General features: G+C 42.0%; 1 protein-coding gene across 5 annotated transcripts in view; it reads left to right on the forward strand.

The window, feature by feature from the left end:
• Positions 1 to 16,881, forward strand: part of ADCY9 (adenylate cyclase 9) — a 98,335-nt gene that overhangs the window by 45,254 nt on the left and 36,200 nt on the right. For 4 of the 5 annotated variants that reach the window (XM_075165924.1, XM_075165925.1, XM_075165921.1 and 1 more), the window contains 3 exons: positions 3,023 to 3,195; positions 8,432 to 8,536; positions 12,943 to 13,160. In XM_075165924.1, coding sequence (XP_075022025.1) covers positions 3,023 to 3,195; positions 8,432 to 8,536; positions 12,943 to 13,160 — 496 coding nt within the window. The remainder of the gene's footprint in view (positions 1 to 3,022; positions 3,196 to 8,431; positions 8,537 to 12,942; positions 13,161 to 16,881) is intronic. The other variant, XM_075165922.1, reaches the window with a different exon arrangement.

A 16,881-nucleotide genomic window follows, 5' to 3' on the forward strand; every position in this document is an offset into this window, starting at 1 on the left:
GCAGCACTTTCTTCATTGCCGTGTCTTGAGTTACGTCGTTGCGCAGCAGCACACGGCAAAAATTGCACTGTGTTTGCTGCTTTTCACATAAAATAGCAGCTCTGCCGTTGTTGTCTTATTCATTTAATATTGTTGCGTTACCTGATTGATTTAAACGTGCTGCATGGTGGTGTGAGTGTTTTTCACTCCCTACACCGTTTGTATGGAAAATGACAGTGTGTGGATTGTACTAATTCACTGGAGATGTAGAAGGAGGAAGAATACTGTTCTCGTATAATACATTTTAGTTCCATCGATGCAGTTCTACTGAATTAATTACCCCTTTTTTAATGCTGAAATATTTCAGACTGAATGTAGGAGTTGCTTTGTGAAGTGTCACAGAGTTGCAAGGAATACTAAAGCAAATCGAATTTTCCTATCATAAGAAGGATTTAATAACAAAGTATTAGGTGGGCAATGTTAGTAAAGTTCTGTAAAGCGGAAAGATTTTTACACCTCTCAATTTTCCAAAACTTTCCAAAAATAACCCTTGTTCCTTACCTGCTCTCCTGAGACCCTGACCTTGCGTGCAGCGCTAGGAGCGGCCCTGCTGACTTCTTGCTAAACGTATGCTGCGATTCTGCAGGATCTTGGCTTTTCTTTGTCCGATTTCAAATTACCCATTTTGGGTAACGCTCCTTGTTGAGCGGACGTGGCGGGGCTGGGGAGCACGAGGAGGTAATAAAGAGATTTTTATAGTCGGTTCTCGATGCCAGCGACCAGCCATTTTAGCCAACTTTAAACCCTGCAGCTAAAGCCTGCGGGACAAAGCGGGTGCGAGCGGCTCTCGATGCAAACCGTGGCGATAGCGGCGGTGGGCTGGTGGGTTTGCCACGGGTGGGAAGGACGAGGGGTGGAGCGGGGCCGAGGAGCTGCAGCACGCTGCGGTTTCAGGTTGGGGCGAGGGTGGATTCTGCTTTCCCAAAGACGTTTTCAGTTACTGGCGTACCATAACCTTTTCCCTTTTCCCTCGGTGTGGAGCTCAAACTGGAGATAGTTTTACTGTATGCAACAGATTGATGAAATAATTATGCTACGCAGCACAGTAAGACATAAAAAGTGCCTTTTCAAAAGTACAAAACCTAAAGAAAATATGTTTATATGTTTGGAGAATATGTTTGGAAAAAAAGATAGAGGAATAATAGGAGTGGTACAATAATCCTGTTGCTTTAAGGTAGCTTTTAAAAATAGGAGTAGTAAGCTTAATGCTTTAGCTTTTACCACAGTAAACATATAATTGTAAGCTGATTGTGGTGAATTCCTTAAATGACAACCCCCATCAATATAACTTTTAAAGAGACAGCCCTACATCTGGAAGCCAGCAGCAGCTCAGGATTTTATTAAGCGGCACTGCCAAATAAAATCCAAGCGCTACTATAAGCGATATAAAAATAAAGATTGGCTTACAGTGTAACATCTCAAATAGGAGAGCGAGGGCTCCGGAGCTTGCGGAGGCTGTGAGAACACCGTAGCTTTCCCAGCAGCTTTTGAGCCGGAGGTTGAAATGGTCGATACAGATGTGGGTTTCTGCATTGGTTGTAGAAGTGTTCGGGACCTTAAGTTACTAGTGGAATAAACAGAGAAACTGCAAAATTGCTATTAGTGTGTCTAACTTATTTTTATTGGAAAGGTTATAGACAAAGTGCTGTCTGTGTTACATATTACAGACAAAAAAAAAAGGTTTCTAGAATATGATTTTCTGTCTGTAAAGAAGGTTATGAGAGAATTACCTTATCAGAACGGAAGAGAAACCTGCCCTCTTCCAAGGGCTGCAACTTGGCATAGTTATTTCCAGCTTTTATCCTACGGACGGAGGCGATCGAGCGCAGTCGATGGCTGTGGCAGTCATGTGTCTGGCTGCAGCTGGGTGACAAGTGTCAGAAAAAGGGAGCGGGGTGATGCACAGCTGACCCAAATACAAAACCAGCAACCACCCCGTGAGCGAGAGGTCGGCTGCAGAATCACACGGAACAACAGTCCCTGGTACCACAAAATAACGAGTGCTTTCCAGTTCTGCGAGCTGGTGACCTCCACGCTTTTCGGAGCACATCAGTGCCCAGCCTTGCTGAGTGGGAGATCTCCCATACAGGGGCAATAAAGTTAACTCGTTTGAAATCGGAAAGCGGTGTGATTAGTAGCTCCTTCTTAGTCTCTGTGCCTAGAAATAACCCAGAACATCATAATGCAAAGTTTCAAGGAAGTAAAATAAGTGATATTCTAAGGAAGGTTCAGATCTTTTATTTTTTGAACAGGTTTTTGATACAGCTCAGCTTGATACAGCATGGTATTTACCAGCCTGGCCTTTAATACTGGATCTGCTTTCCAGTTATGCTTCAATTCATACAACAGTTGCAGAGAGCGTGTGGGCGTACGTGCGAGAGAGAGATTGATTTTGTTCTTTAAAAATGTGAAGTCTGCACTAACTATGAAAACCCATCAGAATTTCTAGCACTTAAACGCCATTTCCTTTCTCAATGTGCTACCAGCATTAAGCAATCTTCACGACATCTCTCTGACAAATGGAGAGTGCAAGTGGAGGAATACATGCTGATTTTTCAGAAGTAGAATATTAACACGGATATCACTGGAAAACAGGCTGCAAATCCTTTCAGAAGTAAAGAGTTAATGTGAGAGCTCAAATTACAACTTGGAAGCGAATACATAAGGTCTAAGCTCTACTTTTCAGAAGTACATGAGTGAAAATGGAATAAAGAAAGTACGTGTCAGTCCTGGCTGTTGGTGTGTGTTAGAGCAGTCTCCTGTGTCTGGGACGGCAGATGTTGGGTGATCCTAATTGCCACTGCTTTACACAGAGCATCTTTATATTCCTGGTGGTTGTTCTCAGCCGCTGTCTTTTTTTGTGTGCTCTATTCCCGAGCCTTGCTAGTGCTTTGATAGTTACTATATTTCATATCGGAGAAGTCCAAAGGAGTGTTATTTTTGTCTTTCTGCGGTTCTGACTGTTCGTTTCTTTTGTCTGTAGGTTTGAAGACCTATCTGATCTCTGGTCAGAAGGTGAAGGAGCCCCACTGCAGCTGTGCACAAGCGTTGCTTCCTGGCTTGGAGTCCGGAGATGGAGCCAGGACCCAGGGAGCATCGTCAGCCGAGAACGCCAGTGACTTGACAAAGACTCTCAAACATGCAGAAAAACCTAAAGTGAGTTCTTGTTTCAAACGCAAGCAGCATAGATCTCAAACTGTGCAAGCCAGGGAGGGATGTGTGGATGGGGAAACCTTACAGGTTTGTTTATGCACTGCTTTCTATATTTGTGTATATATATGTATATGTATATACACATGTGTGTATATACATATGTGTGTGTATATGCACATATAGTGAGAAAAGGTAGTTTGAGGGATGAAAAAATTGACAAAGTAAAACGCCTCGCAGGTTGACAAGGAATCCCTAAAGTAAGGTGAACACTTTCTAAAAGTGGTTTAAAATAATTTTTTTTTTTAATGTATTTCAGGACTGAGAGTCAATGTTGCTTTTTCAATGGTCTTGATTTTATGGGGGAATAAAGAACATGCTTTAAGCAGCTACTGTAACTTCTATGATTTTCTGCTTTTGCTGCACCCTGCTTCTGCCGTTCCTCCATCGTGCAGGTCATGTTCCTGAGAACCTTTTCATATGAGTATATAACCGACACCCCCACAAAAAGATAACAGGATTGTTTGTGTGGTGGGAGAAAGTGCTCCAGTAGGCTATGAGATTGTGTTTTATTTGCTTGCTCTAGAAACCTCTATCTAGAACTGAGGGCAATGATTTGTATGGATTCAGCTTAGAGAAATGATGACAATTTGTTATTTTCACACCTCTTGCAAGATCGCTTGACAAGGAAATCTGTGAAACAATGTGTATTGCTTCGAAGCTTTGCTGTTACTCTCCATCTTCCAGCCCAGATCAGATTTCCCAAACAACAGATGTCTATTCTCTATTTTCATTTGTGCTAAGAGTTCCTCGTCCTGGGTTGCCCAGGCAGGGCACGAATGTCAGAACCACGGGTGTTCGTCTGCAGGTCGCTGTCCTTAGACTTCAGTGTGTTTAGTCCTGACTGGATCTCTTCAACACAGGTTTGAGATTTAGCTGATAGAGTTGACGGGGGGTGACTTTCATGCTGCTCCATTTTTGCTGCTTGTATGTTTGTCATCTGGATTAGGAGAGCATGAGTCGGGCACCTTTACCCTGCCTCTGTGCCAGGTTTTAAGTTTTAGAGTAAAAACACTGGGTTGCAAGTGAGATCAGCTGGAAGGCAGGCCCAAAAATATGGTCCAAAGTTAAATGAGCTCCTTACAGAGCAAGCCAGGACTGTTTAACTACAGAAGGTAGCTGTAGCCATCTTTATCCCTCCCCAAAATACGCACTGTGTGGTTTGACTGCATGCAAGTTGCTGGTGATACTTTTCTATTCCTTCTCCCATGTAAGAAAATATATTTGGCATCCCTCAGGCACCAGCTTTCCAGCTCTCCCTTGTCTTTCAATGAAGGTACTAGCAAATAATGTAGGAAAATACATCTCGGAGCAGTCAGTGGGTGTCTGTACAAATAAGCCTGTCTGCTGCCCCGTGCGTGGTACAGATGTGACAGTAAGGGGTAGAAACTCCTGTATTTCAGGCAGTGAAGGAAGAAGAACGTACCAAGTGGAGCAGTATTACTGAGCCGCCTGTCCGTGGAGCAGAAGGGAGAGAGGAGGGATTAAACCAGTAAAACTACGGGTGCTGTTCTGAGAGAAAGCGAGGATACCTTGTTAATGTCAGACAGCAAAGTAAGCTGTAACTGGAGGACCGTGAAACTCCAGCGAACCACAGGACTGACCTGACTGCAGCTAGGATTTGATAAAATTTGTTATGTATTAACTTGTGGTACATACTGTTAAAATGACTCAAGTCCAAAATGAAATCTGTTGTTAAGGCTCAGCTATGGTATGTGTTTTGTAGAGCATGGGATGACTTACTCTGCAGAAGGGTAGATAGAGATGCACCACTATTCCTAAACAGCTAGCATGCAGTGTGGAGGCATGCTGCTGGCCCAAGATGTTTTGGTTACTGCCTGGTCCCCGATTTTCTGCTCTGGGACCGTCTTGACTGGGTGTTAATTGCTGTTTAAATGCTGAATGATGGTTTGCACAGTGCAAACGTGGCTATCCGAGAAAGTGAAGGAGAAGCTAAAAGAAGCTGCTTCAGAAGAGCACGTAGGACAAGTGCCAGCTCAGTTTCAGCCTTCTTGAATACCCTGTCTACCGTTGTGCTAAAGCTACTGCGTCGAGTTTATGCTTATAGGTACCTGTTTTTATTCATCACCATGAGCACTGCAGGTCTGGCCAGTGATTTCCTAAGCAGCCTCACAACTCTTTGAAAATAGTGTGTCTGTCTTGCCCAAAATACACTGATGCTGGTGTGAATTTTGAATGACCCCAAAGTCAGCTTTCCGTGCGGTCTGATAAGCATCCGTATAATGCATGCCACAAACCGTGTCAGAATGCGTATAGCATAGCGATGAAGCAATCGTGTGAATGCTGAGCACTTACTTAAAAAACGTGTTCTGCAACTGTAGTTGCAGCATGGGAGTGCAAAGCGTACTTGCTTCTCACAGCATGGCTGGGTACAGGTATTCCAAACTCCACAGCACGCTTTCGAGTGTAGATGTGCACCAGCCTTCTTTCTGCTGGGTAATCTGTTATTGGAGTGATTGCGGACCGAGAAGGCTGGGTCAAGCTTTCAAGGAATGTTTAATTTGCCAGCCATGCTAGAGCAGGTCTTACAGTGTTAAATAAACAAATATATATGTATATTAAAAAATCCCCACAAAGAACAACTGTGCAATTTAATCACAGATTTTTTAAAAGGAGTAAGTTTCTTTTTTACAGTGGTTTGTTTTTTTCTTTTTAAAGCCTGCAGCTTGCTGGTAGGGTCTGGAGATAATAATTTGCAAAAGAATCATGACTTGCATGCCAACTGTTTTAAATACAAAGCTGTAAACAGTGTCAGTGTAGGAGGAGATGACTCCAGCTCTGCAAAAGAGACTAAGTAGGAGGGGCAAAATTACAGAGAAGTTGAAATATTTTTATTTTAAAGGGAATAAGTGGCCATATTGGATGCAAAGGATGACTTTCACATTTTGGGCTTGAACAGATGTTCTAGCAGACAAGATGTCTTAAGGAAAGTCAGGAAGGAAAATGCAACAGTAATTGATCCATGAAAGGAATTGTATTTCCTCCTCTCCTCCCGTGTACTTGTAGTGCATTGAATTGCAAACCTTGTTGCAGTATGGATATCAATAAAATGCATGTACATAATTAAAATGGTGAAGATTGAGGCTAAAAACTATAAGTAAATCTATAATAGCAGCTGATTTTTTGGAATGAAAACACTGCAACTCACTTAACTGGTTTTGGTATCAGTTTATTTTCCCTATCATATTTTATAAAATCCCTTACTTGACTGGGAATCATAAGCTGTTGTAAAAATGTTTTAATCATCTCTTGGTATGAAAACAGAAAGTACTTTTCCTTGACTTGGTGTTTGCTGAAAGTGCATTAATGTATTATTCATCGTGATGAGGTCACGTACGCACTGAGCTTGTGTGAGTGTCTACAATAGAAATGAAGTTAATGATACTGACTTGAGCACGTGGGGTAGGTCAGATGGACTTCCGCCTCTTCTCAAAAGGTCAGGCTTCTTTTCTGAGATTTTCGTCTTCTGGTTTAACCCCAGGAGCTAAGCGTTTGAGGTGGTCTTGCTGATTTATTAGCAAGATCAAAAGGGGAGTATTTATTTTTGATGTAGAGGTATTTGTTTTTGCTAACTAGCTAACGCTATAGGAGCATAGGAGGCTCGTTAGCTCATCATCATATTAGTTTTCAAAGCTGTCTAATATTGCCTTCCACAGAGCGGCCAAGGCATTAGTGATATTTAGTCCTAGATTATTTTTAAACAAAACCATTTAAGAACCAACTTCATAGTTTCTTCAAGTGTGCTGGTATTTATTCAGCCTGTACAGGTTCAGTACTGGATGTAATTCGCTTATCGGATGCCAGATTAGGAAACTCAGAGTAATTGCAGTGCCCCAACCCGACCGCGCTCCTGAGGAGAGCGGATATGATGGTCTGCTGGCTGCTAAGAAGGCTCAGAGTCTTCGGGAAAGCCTTTGAGGGGCGTTGTTGAGTGATTAGGTGGATCACAGGAAGAGTGGGCTGGGGGAAACATCACACCGTAAGAACCTGAAAATTGAAGATGCTGCATTATTCAATCTCAGGTGTGACACCAGAGATGGAAAAGTCAGTTCTGAAAAGATGTAGGCACTGGTCTCTGAAATGGGGAGTGACCCTGAAGGCAGTTGTCGTCATGTTTTTGGACCAGGGGAATGGTATACTACAGAGGCCTGAACCAGTCCCTCCTGAGTCCAGAATAAACAGATAAAATGGATGTGGGGTGTTGAGCTTGGGACAAAAGGCTCAAGTTGCTTGTTGGAAAAATTATGAAGGTGTTTGGTGGATCACCTACCATTGAGTACAGCGCACCGAATTTAGCATGGTGTTCCCGGTGACTGGTGTCTCTGTGCCCATTCGTAGACTTCTGGCAAGCCTGGCCATCTCCAGAGCAATCGCCAGTAGGGATCAGACGCAGGGTCCCTCTGGTCCCATCCTGCCTGTACATGGCCAGGACTGGAGAAAAGGATGAAGAACTTGCAAGATACAGATACGAGGTTAATTCCCCTTAAGAAGATCACATTTTAACTCTAAGGGGTTAGGTTGTTTTAAAAGCTGATGTGCGACACTTTAGGTTGCTTCCAAAATGCATAACCTGCAACTATTACAAGTCCTGATGTTTTTGCTTTCCTTGTTTCCTGTGACGTTTGCTGGGTGTTTGGCTTCAACAATGTACGATAGCCTGAGATCCACTCCACTGTCTTAGAGCACTATATGAAAAAGCATTTCCCTTTATTAGTTTCAGATTTGTTGCTTTTCATAATGCATGGTGTTTCGTGCTTTTTTTGAATTTTGCTGCATTTTGTGCTAAGTCTTCACTCATAATGCCATTCAGATCCTTCTGCAGGCATTTTTTAAACAAGAAAATTGCACTTCTCTCACTAAAGAGTATTTTGTTCTTCTTGGGAAGGTCCTTTGCTAGTATGCAGTGATTACAGTATATCTGTGATCTTACACTAGTAAAGCTTTCCTGGATTAGATTTAGCCTCAGTAAACAGAAAATCTGTGATTTATTTTTGAAATGGTGCATTCTGTTCCAGTCAAGTTTTGCTCCCTGCTCCCCATTCTGTAGTTTTGTTTATCTTTTAACCATGCCGCAAGTATACAAGTGGACCAAATTATAAATTGCATAATAGTATAAGGACACCAGAATGTTCCTGGCTAAATTTTTTTTGTCTCATTGCAGCCTTGCCCTTCATGTAGTACCACCCTTTCTCCCCACTGCGATGTCAGCATAGACGAAGGAGCTATCCAAAATGGTTGTCAGGATGAGCATAAAAACAGTACGAAGGTAATTTAAGTATTAATCGTATTATCCCTTCTTTTCCCTTACTTCTCTGCTTCACTTAGCTTTCTCATTTTTGTATTGCTATTCCTTTACTCAAGCTCTTAAGCAGCAGAACCAGTTTTGATTTTGAGCAGTTGTATGCTACAATTTAGTTGAGCCCCCCCAAATTTTCAAAATTACTAGTGATTTTATAGGCCCAGTTTGATACCGAGAAGGACCTAAAATTTGGACTCTAAAATGTTGAGAAGAGGCACAAACAACACTACCACGCTCTCCATCCTTTACACCAGTTGGCTGTGTGTCACCTAGGCACAAGTTACACCTATGTCTTGCCAATGTCTTCTGCATCGTAGCTCTAAGCTAAGACAGAGTCATTCCTGTTCACACGCACAGCTGAAATTCTCAGCATCTAAGTCAGTTTGCATCCTTTTTCTGACCGACAAATACAGCGTCTTACATATCCAGCGTGCTGCTGCCAAGATTGCTTTCCTTGCCTGTTGCTTACATGTTCTCACTGAAGGCACCTACTTCTCTACAGTACCAGGCAGTGCCTATTTGTCGTCTTGTTCGTGGCCTTCATAGCCTCCCTGCTCTGCCTGTCGCCTCTCACTCCTTCCTGAATGTTAAGCTCCTGCCAAAATGCAGACTGGATACCAGTGCTCATCACCTGATTGTTATATTTTCAGATAAGTTTAGTGCTTTCCCTTGTTGGGGAGAATCATTTTATAAACACATTCAGAGACAGGTATCTTGGTTGTTTTCTTCACATCTGTCTTTACAACTCATCTCGCATATAGAGCTAATGGGAAAACTTGCCAGCATTTATTCTACTGATGAGCTACTACATTAATCTGTGTTTGTCGCTCTGCTCTCTGCCTGTATTTGACCTGTTGACTCCTATGCTTAAATTGTAAGCTCAGAAGCAGGGGCTGCCTTACTGTACTGGACTGAAATGGCTTGTAACGCAGTAGACCATGTTGTATGCCAGGATTCCTAGGAAACAACCCAAGAAATAAATAAAATAATAATCCCTTCAGCTCTGAGGGAGATAGAGCAGGGTGGCCAGCAGGTACTGGTCTCGGAACAGCATGAGATCTTTAAGACAGAAAACATTGTGGGAGATGTGCGCAGGCTGCCAAGATGGTATGTGTGAGATGCTTCTTCCCCAGGCTGCCTCTGCCCACGTGCCAGGGATCTCCAGGAACCGACTGCAAACAGAGATTTTCCTTAGGTACCAACTTGTGTCGTATGTTGCCTTCATCAGAATTATCCTTTAAGTTTCTTCCTACTACAGCTGTATTAGCTTCATGTGTGTTAATCAGCAAGTCATCTAACCTTGCTTAAAAGAGGTCTGCACAGTGCTGAATAAAATGTCCCTAATTTCACTGGAAGAAACATGCTAATGGAGACCAAATCGCATGTCCTTCTTTGATTTGATTTGGTTATTGCCAAGTCAAAAATTGGACCCGTTAAGTGGCTACTGGTAACTCTGGGATGTCTGTTTAACTGAAAGCTTAAAGAACAGCTGCATGCACCAAGTTGCCGTGGCATTTGATTTCCATATCTTCTCTGCAGTCTCAGCTTTCTTGGGAAGAAGAGCCACAAGCTCCCTCTACCCATCCCTGCAGTCCGTACCCTTCCCATGCCACATCTCTGCGCCTGGCCCTGCAGCCTCGTGTCCCCTGTCTTTAGGGAATGTTAATGATGCTAACCGTGTCCTTGGCCCTCTGTGGGACCCAACAGCCTCTGGAGCCTCCCTGTCTCTTGATGAGAGGAGACTGGCACATGGTACATCAAACCTCTGAGTGCTCAAAAAACCCTGTACAGCCTGCTGCCGTCAGAAACCACAGTAACGTTGGAGCTAACAACATTTAATAAATAGGGATTTTCTCCTTACACACAAGCAGTTTCACACTCTAATCCCCTCCTGTTAAGATTAACAGAGTGGAGACAGCACAGGAAAACCTTGAGCTGACTGAAGGGAAGAATTTTCTTAGGGATTTGAGCCTTTGCCAAGGAGCTAAAGAGAAAAGGCCAAGAGAAGTCCACGCTGACCTTCTCTGAAAGAGCAGAAATTTTCACTGCATTCTTCAGATGAACTTGAAGAACAGACAGGGAAAGCAAACAGTGCACAGGAGTCCATAGCTTTTATTTGAGCTGCTCATGGCAAAAATCGTGTTCTCTCGGTTACTGCTTTTCAAGTAACGACATCTGCTGCAGGGGTAAGGAAAAGGAGAAAAATTCTTTACCAAGAAAAAGAAAAAAAGGTGGTAACTATGACCTTCAATTTTTTTTTTAGGCCTCAAGTTGTTCTGAGAGGTCTCTGAGCAAATATAATCTTTAGCATGAATTAAAAAAAACCAAACAATGAAGACCCTTCTCTTCTAGCAACTTGTTGGACAGTTCTCTTTGGTTTGCCTTTGCTAGTACTCCTCACCTCAAAAACAGCGAGGTTACCCTGGCACTGCAGAACGTCTTGTGCTCCATAGCCGTGTTCCCTCTGGGTTGGCTAGATAACCTGTTACGGTTGCAGGAGGACTCGCTCTGAAGCTGCTGAACATTTTCCCTTAGAAAAGAAGCTGGTGACCGTTTATGTGAGAAGTTCTTGTGCTTCTGGCTTACCAGGAGGGTGCCCTTCTGTCATACACAAGCACCTATCTGGTCCAAGAGTTGTTGCTCTGCTTTTGCTGAGATATGTGTTGCTGAAATCACCTTTCTCTTCTGTTGATTACGTTCTTTAGCAAAAGATTGGCAGCGTACCAAGGTAACTACTAAATTTCCTATTCTACTTCGTCAGCTGCTGTCACTGGGCTGTGAGCACCTGCAAGCTGCCAAAACAACTGTTGTGAGTGGTAGGAGGGACTAGACTGGGAATCCTTTCATCTCCTGGCTCCCAGCACGTGGCTCTAGGGGCTCACACCTCCATCGGGGCAGCCCGCGGGGTGGGGATCCTGCCTCCCTCCCAGGGGGGAGGAAGGGGAAGCACAGCCCACCTTCCTCCTGCTTTTCCTGTAGCTCCAGGGAACCATTCCAACACACCTTGTTATGACTTTAGCTCTTGAGGTCTTGGCAGTGACAGGGAGCCAAGCCCGAGCGCTTTCTGACTCTTCCCTGCACAAGGTGACGTTCTCCTGCTGCTCCGTTAGTCTTGTATCTTCACTGGTTGTGTCCGCACCTTTAATTATACCTGCCTATATTCATGTGCCTCATTTGCTTTACAGGATAGATACACAAGGAGGTTGAATTAATTTTGCATGGGCAGCCAGAAACCAACTACTTCTTAACTTTATCTAAGTTGATTTTACAATCTAAGTAACATATTTCAGTGCATGGTTGGGGTGGTGATGATATTTATGATATTTATTTATGGTCACTGTGGTGGCATCCAAGAATAGTCTTCTGGAGGAGCTTGTCACTGCTGTGCTGACTGCTGTACAGGCAGGAATGAAGAAACTTCTGTCATGAGTGGGTTTCAGGATGAGGATAAATGATACGTGATAAATGATAAGACATGGAGGGGGGAGATGAGCATTCAAATATGCTAAGTTTGATATATGTTTGCATTTGAAAATTATCCTGACTAACTGCAGTTCATTTTTATTCTAACCATATTTAGTTGTCTTTTGTTTTTTGTAATTTTGTCTGTTGTTTTTTGTAATTGCTTCGGTGCATATTGGTCTAGGTCAGAGAAAATGTAAAAGAAGGAACTCCATGAAAATAGAGTCATTTTCGGTTGAAAGTAGTTTGTGTTCTCAACTGAATGAAAGCAGAATTGATAATACTGTGTACCTAAGCTGCGTTGCAAGCTGGTGTCAAAATTTAAAAATGCAGTATTAATTAATACAAAGGCAAAAGAAAACCAGAAAGAAGTAGTGTGTCTTAGCCAGTGAAGAAAACATAGTTTAATTTGCAGGATAATTTTTTTTGTAGAATGATAAGACGTACAAAAGGGCTGTTCCCACAGGTAGGAGAAAGGAGGAGGCTGTCTGGGAAAGCAGCAGGGCTGTAGTGGTCAGTGGAAGAGATCAGCAAGGGCTGGCAGAGTAAGTTGTCTCATGACCTGTGGAAAGATAGCAGGGTTTAAGTAGGTATTTAAAAAACTTTTTAGAAGAATCTTGACTTTAAGATGAGTGAATGAAATTTGGGCTTGTGGTTGGTCTTCATTGCGTATGTGAAAATGTACTTTGTTTTCTGCTCCTTGGAAACTTGGTACATAAAAAGCAGAAAGACAACACCTGAATAGAAGATGTGAATGACTTCAAGGCAGGTGGCGTTCGGTCTTTGACGTGATCAGGTAAAAGCTTAGTGTGTTGAGGGAAGAACTTCTTTCAACTTTTGCTCCGTGAAATCTCTTCTATCTTTCTCAAACACTGATGTTCCCCATATATGTTTTGCTTTCTGTCATTCAGGCTCCAGGAGGACACAGTCCAAAGACTCAAAATGGACTTTTGAGTCCTCCACAGGAAGAAAAGCTCAGCAATAGTCAAACCTCGCTTTGTGAAATGTTGCAAGAGAAAGGAAGATGGGGCGGAGTGAGTCTGGATCAATCTGCTCTCCTTCCTTTGAGGTTCAAAAACATCAGAGAAAAGACAGATGCTCACTTTGTGGATGTGATTAAAGAAGACAGGTAAGGAAAATCGAGCTGTACAATGTAAAATTGTATAAAGGAGAGAAGGCAGTAACAGGGGTCCCATATCTTTAATCTTTATTTGTGTGCTTGTTGTCTAACATCAGTAATTATTGTTAACACATAACATGTTGTATGTTTCTGAGCTTAGTCTATATTCTGTTTAAACTACAGTAGTAACTTGATGTCAGAAACATTCTGCTCAGGAATATATAAAGCCAGGTTTTTCATCATTTCATCAGAACAGTCTTCAGTTGAGTCTTCGAAAAGGAAAAATACTCTTTAAATGACTTGTCATGAAGTCGAACTCTTATCTTTACATTCAAAAGTCCTTTTAATGCACATAGTATGTACCTTCCTCTGCAGTTAAAAGTGTAACATAAAATCTGAACCACAAAACTCACATTTTTGTATAGCAAAAGAACAACATCTGATAACATTGTGTGACTAACTAATGCCTAGAAATCATACTGGGCTTGGCAGCAGAATTAATAGGAGTGAATTCTCATGGACCTACTACCTCCCTACAGCATTTTGTAAAGTTAGATTCTCTCTCTGTTTCAAACAAAAAACCTTATTTTGGGCAGAGGAAAATATGTTCTTTAAAATTCAATAGTGTGTGATTTTTGTAAACATACAACCGTATCTCCCTTATTATGGCAGTGACTTGACTGGATCAACTAAGCAGATAACTTGAGTTTGTTATTATTTATGGCTATTCTTATTTTTCCTTCACTGCTTCCACTCAGATTAGGGGTATTTTATCTAAATATCCTTGAAACTGTTTGCTCGTATAGACTCCAGGCTGCTTGGAACAGGGACACTGTCGTTTTAACTGAAAACATGATTAAAGCAGGGAGAAGTGAGAGGGAGGGACACCAATCTCTCTCCAGTCTTTTCTCTAGTTTTTTTCAGATTACTTTTGTCCTGTGGCCAACTTCAATTAAAATTTAAATTCCTTTTTTTCCCCCTCTATGTGTGTTCTGTCATTAGAGGCTGAGAATAGGTGTTCAGCTGATATTTTCAAATATTAAAAGACAGAAGGATTGGGAAAGTCCAAATGTTGGCAGAAATCAGCAAGAACAAATTGGATTTTTGTTTAAAATGTAACTAGCATGCTGCAAATTTTAAATTGTAGAAGTTGCTTAATTTATGCCATTGGTTTGCTGAAGATACGTAGCTCAAGCTCTTGTCTTCCTCCTCCTCTTGCTTTCCTCCTCCTCCTCTTACAAAATGGATAAGTCTTTCTGATTCGGAAAAAGGAAAAAGTAGGACCGTGATTTGGTATCAGTCAAAGCCTAGCTTTATTTTGGTCTCAATTAAATATCATCATTACCATATTAAGTGGGCCATTTCTTGTTGCCAGGGAAACTTCTCTGCTGAGTTCAGTTCATGTAAACATAACTTTCCAAAAATAATCTTCTGATTAATTAGGTCTATGCAAAATGGTTTAAGCCTACCGTTTTACATTAATCCTTTTCAAGATTTCTCAATGTGAAGTTATGTGTAATAAGTCATTGTAAAAACATTCTTGATCCCCTACTGTAAAACATAGTATGTTGTTGGTCTCAACACATTTCGTATCTGTGAGGATGTTTGAATGGGAAATTTGAGTTTTCTCAGGGAGGGGGGTGAAGTCCAAGCTTCCCCTTGGCCATCTTACGTGAAACCCCATTCGCAATAATAATACTGGAGTTTTGCTGCTTTGGTTTTATCTTACTGCAATTCCAGCAGCAGCAAAGTGGGAGCTTCCCCTAGCATTGGGCAGTCGTTTCCACTGTGGTGCACGATTCTGGTGTTCTGATTTGTGATATAAATTTGTGTTAACAGAAAGTACCTTACCCAGATACAGTGATAAGGTGCATAAATTAATCACGCGGGCTTCCTGTGCAGCTGGGAAGAGTTAAACATGCCCTAGGGAGGGTTCAGGAGCCTGTGCACTGCATTAGGAAGCTGCCTAGGGCCAGCCTGGAGGAAGTGCTGGACACTGGTGATATTTTTCATTTCCCAGCCTCTTTCTAGAGTTTAGGTGTGTGGCTGAGAGTTTCATGAGTCTCCTTGCATGCCGAGATTTCACCTTGGAGCTCAGTTCCAGTTGTCTTTAAAAATAATAATAATAATAAAGCCAGTGTTAGTGCGGCATGTTTGCGTTATTGCATTGTAACAAGAAATCCTGTTCATGGAAGTTACCAGTTTATGTCTTCTTACAACTTGATTATGTAGGGAAACAGTGTATAGTTTGAGCTTTGAGTCTGGCTTTGCTACAACCCCTGTAAAAATACCATGCTTTGTTCATTGTAATCTGCATGTTACTGTGTATTTTAAAAGAAAACTATAGTGTATGAGTACAAAATGTTTAAACTTAATTTCGTTGGGGATACCCTCAAAGGATTTTTGCTTTTTAGATTTTTGTTTCAAGAAAAATTACATATTCCTTAGGTTATAAACCTTCTGAAGTACAAGAAACAAGTACTCATGCGCTAATCAGGACAGCACTTAGAAACAGTATCTTTAGCTTACAGAGCAGAGTCCCAGCAAAACGTGAAGCTCCCCCCAGGAGCTAGGTTCTGTGCAGCCCTTCGTCCCCCCCTTGGGTCACTTTCCTGTTTAAATACTTCTAAAATGTGTTTGTTTCTTTCATCTCCCACTTCCCAGTCTTGCTTGATTCAGGGAAAACAGCAATCACTTGTGCTGGGGAGGCACAGCACCTCCTGGGAAGCAGATAATGTACTTGACTGTGTTCAAACGGGGATCTTCCTCTTTGGCCAAGGCCAGAACGTTTAAAGGTTATAAAGTATCTGCCATGTTCATGGTTGAAGTCTTTTGTCTTCTCAAGCTTCAGTCTAGGAATGTGTGTTTGGTTGATCTTGCATCTCAAGAAAAAAAAATGCTTCCCACATGCCATCTTGTGCTGGGGAGCTTGTACTTCCAAAAAACCTCTTTGCCAGGGGTTGGGAAAAAACCACCACCAACACAAAATAAAAACAAACAAACAAACAAAAAGGATGCAGGCACAGATGAGAGCTCTGTTGGACCTTTCAGTTCTTCATCTGCCTGGAATTTGATCTCATGGGCATCTCTCTGGTCTTTGCTTAAGAGTTATCAACTGCAAAATAGTCCAATCTAATTGTTTCAGTGCTGCAGTTTTCAAAGTAGGAATAGCACTTGGAAAGAAGCTGCCCCATTTCACATTCTACAGCAATTTTAAAAACAGTTAGTTCCCTGTAAATAACAAGTGGAATTGTTTGCTTGAAAATGAGAGGAGGTTCATAGCAAGAGCGTGTGTTCTGAAGTCTCAGATGAGGACTGCAGAGAGGAGAGGGTGATGGGCTGTCCCAGCAATAAATGGCATGAGCAGGCGTGACCTTACTCTGCGACCACAAAGCACTCGGTGCCCTGTTAAGTCGAGTCCTTTTAGCTCTTTGACACCTACTAGAGAAAGAAAAGGTTTGCAGATCAAGTGTCATAGATGTCATTAGAAAACTTCTTTCATAAACCTCTTACAACTAATGTAAAACTCAAAAAATACTCTATTTTTGCTCCAGGGGGTGGGGAATAGAAATAACTTTTTGATGATTGAGGCCTCTTTTACGTTTGATTTTGGTTTTGTTTTTTTTCCCTGCACCTGACACTGGAAGATAAGGTGAAGGAGTGCATAAACACCCTCTGTTAGATGCTGCCTCCTGGTTCGTTAGTCCTAGTGAGCTGGTTTCATTATTTG

The sequence above is a fragment of the Calonectris borealis genome, chromosome 16 (genome assembly GCF_964195595.1).
Source record: "Calonectris borealis chromosome 16, bCalBor7.hap1.2, whole genome shotgun sequence".
NCBI classification, from domain to species: Eukaryota; Metazoa; Chordata; class Aves; order Procellariiformes; family Procellariidae; genus Calonectris; species Calonectris borealis.